The 8,171-nt window shown below is 32.4% G+C and overlaps 1 protein-coding gene across 2 annotated transcripts; it reads right to left on the reverse strand.

The window, feature by feature from the left end:
* Positions 1-990: 990 nt before the first annotated feature.
* LOC110719112 (F-box/kelch-repeat protein At3g23880-like) lies at positions 991-5,465 on the reverse strand. Of its 2 annotated transcripts, none has more exons than XM_021898010.1 (2): positions 3,621-5,465; positions 991-1,410 (listed from the first exon to the last, which is right to left on the reverse strand). In XM_021898010.1, exons 1-2 carry the CDS (start codon positions 4,946-4,948, stop codon positions 1,407-1,409), a joined length of 1,332 nt encoding a protein of 443 aa, XP_021753702.1. In that variant the 5' UTR covers positions 4,949-5,465; the 3' UTR covers positions 991-1,406. The 2 variants fall into 2 exon arrangements, with proteins under 2 accessions (XP_021753702.1, XP_021753701.1); XM_021898009.1 differs by lacking the exon at positions 991-1,410 and adding an exon at positions 1,451-3,143.
* Between the last annotated feature and the right edge of the window lie 2,706 nt (positions 5,466-8,171).

Raw genomic sequence — 8,171 nt, forward strand, 5'->3', positions numbered from 1 at the left:
ATCTTGCGTGCACCTAGTCCACAATGATATATTGTGAACCTAAGGTTTATATACACGTAACTGACATTATATTCAACATAATGACCCCTAATTATATTATAGTAACCTTAACTTTTTTTGAAACGATATAGTAACCTTAACTTGTGTGACCTTTAATATTATTATGAGCTTAAATAATAATATTATGTTGAATAGTGACCTAATTTTAAAATTGTGAATTTTATTATTCATATTGACCATTATATTAAAAATTTCATTAAAAAATAAGTTCTTGTAGCTTTTATAATGTCACACTAACTTTTATTTTCAACATAATAACCTTTATTTTAATATAGTGATTTTTTTTTATACTGATAAAACAGTCATATTGTCTCTAATGTTAGTGGTCCACAATAAATTAGTGTGAACCAGATCCATTTAAGAATTTGTATATTTCGAGAGAGTTTAATGGTTTTTAGAGTGGTTAGCCAGGGCGACAATGGAGGATCCGATGGTATTGTTGGTGAGCAAAAAATTCATGAATTCAAAATCGACGACATTATAATTGACGATACAAAATGGAAATTGAATCTAGTGGTTCCAATTTCAAGTAATAATATTCCCATTTTTTTTAATCCCTACCTTATAAAAGGTATGAGAATGCTCTTATAAATAGTGCGATAACAACTATATCCCTCAAAATGCTTGTTTACCAATTTGCCCCCAATTAAAATTAAAAAAAAAAAAAAAAGTTAAGAAGATATTAGTATATCCTTACCTTATAAAAATCCCTTTTTTTTTTTCCTCTATAGTGTTCCACTTTCTTTTTTCTTAATTTTGTCACGATGTTTTTTTATCCCTTACCTATTGCTTTGACTCTTTTCATGCTATTTTATACTCCGTAATGGCTTAAGACTTGCGAAGTATGTTTTAGAATTAGGGAAAAAAAAAGAAGCAATTGTCCAACTTTAAAATCACAAATATTGTTCATTACTAATAATGACACTAAGATCAGACTCAATTCAAGCTAAGTAGATTGACTGCCGAGGTCAACTAAAAAGCTAATAAGTCATACTTTGAATAGTTTCAAAATGTTTTGAGTTTTAACATACAAGGTCATTTCAGTTTAGCCAACTCTGCTATAGACGCTGAGCGCCTGAGCTTCTGGCTTGTGTTTACGCCATCAGATGGGCCTCTTCGGCTGGGATCAATCAGGTAAGGGTGCTTAGAGATTCAGAGGCTCTCATCCGATTCTTGCAGACCACAAACAACATCAAGATAGCAGTCCTCTGGGCAATCGACGACCTCTGTACATTTGTTGCTACCTTCCAGAGATTTACCAGGCAACAGGTTCTTGAAGATCACCATACCGCAATTGCATGTAGTGTTGTTACTACTTTTCTCTCTAATTGAGACAAGATTAAGGTTTATCTGTTGTCAAAAATATTAAATAAATAAAAGAGTACATAAAAGTTTATAATAATCAAAATTTCAGACATTTTTCTACTGTAGTATGTTAAACTTCTCACAAGAGTTTTGCTAATTTATGCCAGTACAACCAAAACTCATTTCCATTACAAAGTACTTGTATTATATTTCATTCATCTCATTTTACCTTTCCTATTTTATAAAAAAAAAGTCATACTTCCAAACTTGCTCATAAATTTTTTACATAGAATTTTGCTCTAGTTGGTCATATATGTCTCAGATTCAATCTTTCAATGAGCCAAACTCAAGTAACTGAAGTAAGTCACAAGCTAGGCTCATTATCATCATCTCTGTTTAACATGTAAGTACCATAATCCGTGTTGAATTGTCAATGATTGTCCATTCTAACAGAATTTTTCATTGATTAACGAAGTAATCAATGAAACATTGACCAAATTCTACTATATGGATAAAACATTGACCAAATGCCATCCTAACTTCCTAAGCCCATCTTATTAGCTTTAATTGCTCCTTTTGTTAAAATTTTGTTATCTTGATCACAATTTCTGCTCACCTGTTAACAGATCACAGTTTGTACAACATAAGGTAGACTTATCAACAATGTGAAATAACGAGTACGGCTGCTAAAAGATAGAAGTACACCACGGTATATTAATTATAGCCAATTACAGGCTTTCTCATAATCTTCTCCAAGTCGTTTTCAACTGAAAAGTATCAAGAATAATGTTGCCATGATAGTTATTTTCGATGCATGTTGCTAGGCGATCACTATATGAAAGATATCATGAACTGAAATATATCAAGAATTATGTTGCCATGAGAATATTGTAGATTGCAACAAACTACATCATGTTTTCCTACTTATAAACAAAGCTATTATGACCATCACAGACATCAGATTTACAGTTCAAATCTCAAAACCATTTAAGTTACCTATTAAACCATTAGAGGTAACATTACCAACTTCTCTACCTGATACAATTTTATTGATATATTGTGTCTCTCTTTCCATCATATAGAAGACTACATTAAACAGAAGATAATACAGAGTACATGATTTTACAGGTTACTAAAATGGATTTGTAGTCCCAACATATGAACCAAAGCCACTAAAATCAAATTCTACCAATGCAATCATATCAGATCATATTAAGCTTTGATAAATAAAATTGCGACAAAGCTAGAAATAGGGAGGGCCTCCACAATCTACAATGCAAATCTGAATAGAGTTGACAGCATCTACATGCATTATGCATCTTACAAATTGCACAGAAAGCCTAGAAAATTACAAGAACATGTAAAGCACAACCATTAAAAGGTTAGGACGACTACACCAAATTACCTAGTAACTGCTATCTACTGTAATGTTGTTGTTCCAAGAAATTTAGGCTTTTCAATTACTAGCTTCGGCAAATGCTTTCTAACTTTAATAAGAACCATTGATCATTTGATAATTCCATAACCATCTCACAATTCATCCTTATGTTTATTATATTCCCAGACACATTTGGATTTTCAAGATGAACACGTAACCATTTGGTACACGAACTTACCATTCCATACTTCTACAATCTCCATCACTTATAATTCACATACATAACCATCATTGCCCATTCATCATCTTAATCCAACATCAACTATATTCAGACTCTCTCTTTCGAAAAACTATATTCAGACCCTCTTACACTCTTATGACAGTGGTTTATCACTTCATTCTGAAAAAAAAAAAAAAAAATCAATCAATCAATCAATTAGCTTTGCATCGATGACATGCTGATCTAAGGTTCTGCTCCCCATTCACATACACACTTCCCCTCCAGACCCTCATAATCAATTGAAGAAAAGCTAAAGCAGAAATAAGATTATTGAACACTTTTTGACAAAAAGTACTTGGTATTATGTTGACAGTTGAAAAAAAGGTACACATTCAAAAAAGAAAAGCTGTCCTGTATTCAGATAATCAATATTACAGAAGCATCACTAATTTTCATGAATCAAATGAGCATCGGTAAATACAGAGTATATTTTCATAACCTAAGTACTCAAGTATGAGGTATAATCCATATATAACAGACTCAACAATTACAGCTGTACAGTCAATTGAAATTCACACTAAGAATTCAGAATTCCCTATGTCCTAGAATTGGTGCTTACTGCTAACAGAGAAATTAATGCATACAAGACATACTTACATTGATAAAGATTTACCCTTGTCATCTTTCCATACTTTTTTATGATTCTGCTTCACACCTAAATAATCTTGCTTCACACCAAAATAATCTTGCTTCACACCTGAATATTCTTGTGAACCTTGTCGATCTCTTTTGCTATTTTGCCCAACCAAAAATAAGTTCTCCTCATAAGTATCTACATAGTCAACACTACGAGATAATTTAGTCTCGAGACACTTAATTTGTTGCAGATTATGATCATAGGATAGCCAACCATCACGCGTAGTTTTTACAACCACTTCATGATCGCTAATCACCAAAACATTCATATCATTCTTGATACTGTCATAGAAATTGACATTGAACAACTTTACCCACGATGATTTCACACCATAATTCTCCATCACCCACAAGCTAAAAATATCATTTCTTATATGTATCACCCCCAACAACTCCTTGCCATTCCTAGGAACCATGATAACCCTCAAGGATCCATCAGGCATGTTCATTAACTCTTTTGGCAACATTATTTCGCCGAATTCTGCATTTCCCAATGCCAGTGTCCATATCATTCGATACACCCGATCATTAGGATCAGTATCCAAATTCACATTCAAATTACAAATCCAATGAATCACCCCATTCAAGCACATTCCTCTCCATCTAATAGTAGTAATAAAATAGGGTACTCTAGTCGACCCCAAACAATTCCATTCACCATCAGTAATATTATACACCGCAGAAAGAAAACAAGTACCAGTATAACGGGTAGAATACGACACTCGAACCACCTTAAAAGAACAAGAACACGAATCAAACCCGAACCCGAAAATCAATTTGGGAAACCCACCAGCAGTATTTTGCACTTCAATAGGAGGAAGATCAACAACTCGGTGTTTTTTAATTGAAGGGTTCCATAAAATCAATGGTGATGTATTCTGATACTTATCATAAAAATTATATAAACACAATAAACCATGAGCAGAAGAAACAACAAAATGGGATCTTTTAAAAAGGAAAACCCTAGTAAATTCACGCGTCAGATTATCGGAATCATAAGCAAAGAACATAGTATGATTAATTTTGCTGTGAATATCAATGGGTCTTTTAAAAAGCTGAAATTTCTGGGATTTTTCCGAATTGAAAGCTGCGAGAATTGACATAAAAGATGGGGAAGTAAGGATAGAGAACCATGACTTACATATACAAGTGAATCGTACCAGTGATTTTAATGGCAGCCTTTTCAAGATTTCGATTAGAACATCATCGGATAACGATGGTGGTGGTGAAGGTTGTTGTCCAGAAATTGAGCGTTTTCGGGTTGGCCATTTAATGGGTAAGTTATGCATGATTTTTGGATTGGTGATTGAGATTTTGGGAGATTTCTGGGGAATTTGTGAATTTAGGGTGTGAACAAGGTGAACTGGTGAAGGCAACCTTTGTAAAACTTTAGGAGAGTTCTGGGAAAGTAGATGCTTTAAGGACTAGAGGACTAAAGTGGACTTCTTCTTCTTTTTATTTTTTTTAAGTTGTTTTTTTTTTTTTTTTTTTTTTTTTTGTAAAGTCTAATTTTCGGGAGCTGATACACGTAAACTTAGTCTATGCGTAGCCCTACATAGACATCCAATGAAATTGCGACATGTCAACGTTCTTAAAAAAGAAAGAAAGAGAGTTAAGCGGTAAAAAGGTGTGAGATTTCCGCCTAAGAAGAGAGCAGCGGTAAAGGATGAAATTATGGCGCCATGTTGTTAAAAAATTTTACTTCCTCGACGAAGGTATGGTATGTACTTTTAGAAATATTTTCTATGGTAATGGCCAGTGAAGTTCTAGTCATTCATTGAATCAAAGATGAAGTAAGAAGTTCAAAACATTATTGAGCGACATTGACGATAAGTTTTTTTATCAAATGATGAGGTTTAAAATGTATAATTGAAAGTTTGTCTCTTTATTTGACATGGTGTAGTGAGTAAATTAGGAAATATGTCATATTTGATGAAAATGGTTTTTACAAGGAAATATAATTGGTTTGAAGTTATAAGGGTTGAAGAAGATATGCTTTTAGTTTTGTAATGGAATTCGAATCCATGGATTTATTTTTGATAAAATTTGGAATTTTGTGTTTTGTAGTTAATAATGTATAATGTACCGTTCTCATGAGTTTTTAAAATTATTTTAAGCAATTTTAGTTAGATATTAATTTTTTTAGTATGAATATAATTATAGTGGTATAATTATGTATTATTAGATGTACATAATATAATTATAGTGGAAAATAGATTACGAGTTTAATTGTGCTATGCAGGGTTGCAGTGTAATGGCAAGTGTGGAGGGCAATTTGGAAAAAAATCATTGATCTAAATGAGGTGTTTGAGGACTGTGAAGAAGAGGATCAGGGAATAGAAAATGATCCAAAAGTTGGAATGACCTTTGTATTTGGAGAAGAGTATGCCTAATTTTGCCACAACTATGCTTTCAAAAAGGGTTTTATGTTCTTCATTGAAACTAGCAAACTAATGGATGAGTACAAGAACGATGGTGGTACTCGAACAAGGGTAGGGAAGTATGAGACAATGTACCATATGATGCAACGAATAAGATTTAAATGTAAAAGGGGGGTGTACACAGAGCAAAGGGTCAAACGTCACAGGATGCAAAGTGTTTATTGATGCTCGTTTAGTAGATGGGAAGATGCAGGTACGTGGTTGTAAATTGGATCACAATCACCCAATTGATCCATCATGTAGCCGATCACCATACCAAATCGCTTTGCCTTTCTTAAAACAGTCAGTGAGAAGTGCAAATTCAAAGTGAAAGATGTGAAAGAAGGAAGTAGCTAATGAAACCAGAGAGTAATCTTGTCAATCATGCTTATAAATCTTTATAAATCTAAGAAAATAAATAAGAAATAGGAAAATAAAAATTATTTACGTCGTAATAAATAAAAATTGTAAAATAAGTTAACAAAAATTGTAAACTAAGCACTTATTTCCTAATAAAAATTGTAAAATAAGTTAACAATTAATGTTGTGAATTTGGGTTGCAATTATAAAATATCTTTGTTGGCGGATATTGCTAAAAATTAACCATATCTTATTAAATTATGGTTAATAGCATAGATTTTTTTTTTCAAAACCATATTATATGACATCATTAGTGAAATTAAAACATTTTAACATTGTTAAATTCCATAACATTACGCTTAGTAAATAAGTAAAATTTATATAAATAGAGTAACTTGAAAAATTATAGAAACTGTAACACTCAAAAAATTGGACAAAAACAAAACTGGACCAATTATTTAAAAATAAAATAATAAATGGTGTATGTATTCAATTTCTTACAAAAATATATGCCTCGACAAACCCCTGAACGGGAAACTAAAGTAAGCCCGAAAACTCTAGTAACCCCTCTCCAAGAAACTCAAGTAACCCCGGAAAACTCAAGAAATCCCTGACCGATAAACTCAAGTAACCTCGAAAAATCAAGTGATCCATGACCCAAAAATTCAAGTAACGAACCCCTGTCGCACGGTACAACAGGTCGCACATAAAAATTTGTGTTACTAAATAGAAATGATTGGGTTAAAGCGGTGACCATGAAAGAGAAAGAGTTTATATTAGATTGTAGTTTTTGGCAAAAAATGAAAGTATACCACCTATTAAAACACGACCGCATTTGATAAGTGTAATACTTATTTAAAATACAGAGAGAGTAGGTAACTCTTACTTTTTACAAAAATATAAAATACTATATCCAAATATGTCTTCACCTTATATACACCTTATACAAATATTATTTCAAGCTAGTTGCCTAGCTTCACATTATACAAATTGGAATTTTATCCTTATAAAAATAAGTAAACTTACAATAAGGTTATTCAGGTCTAATAAATAATTGCAATAACTTTAATAAGCTCTACTGCCTCCGTCCCTAAATTACATTCCTACTTTTCTCTATTTTGTGAGGAATAAATGCTAGAAATAGAAATATAATTTAGAGACTGAGGGAGTTGTAACACCCCAATAATTCTCTCTTTAAACCTGTGAGGACCCTAAACAATATTCAAGAGAATTACTGGCGTGCTACCGCCACATGTTCAAACGTTAAGGCTTTATCAGAAAATAGCAGCGGAAAAACTAAATCAAATATAAATAAGTTTCAAAACCAACGAATGAAACCAAATTAAGTCATACAACTTGGAACCATTAAGGCCCTTATTCAAAACCCCAATAAAAGTAGTAAGTGATTAAATTCAGTGTTCAAATAAATTCAAGCCCAAAAGAAATAGTGTCGAATAAAATCGAATTAAAATAAATTCAAACTTGCAAAAGAAATAAAATGCAAACAACCAACTCTCTACTCAAGATCCCACAACCCTGATGAATGTTGCATGTGTAAGAACCTGTGGTAATTCTGCTCCCCAATATTACAAGTGTAAAAATTGGATCGTCACAGAGTCATTAAAAGGCGAAGGCCATGACCAAAGAAAGACACACAAAGCACGCAATCAGCAAAGCTGAGTACATACAAGCTGCAAAATAAATTAAGAAATCCATAACATGCTACTAATAA

The sequence above is a fragment of the Chenopodium quinoa genome, unplaced genomic scaffold, assembly GCF_001683475.1.
Source record: "Chenopodium quinoa cultivar QQ74 unplaced genomic scaffold, ASM168347v1, whole genome shotgun sequence".
NCBI classification, from domain to species: Eukaryota; Viridiplantae; Streptophyta; class Magnoliopsida; order Caryophyllales; family Amaranthaceae; genus Chenopodium; species Chenopodium quinoa.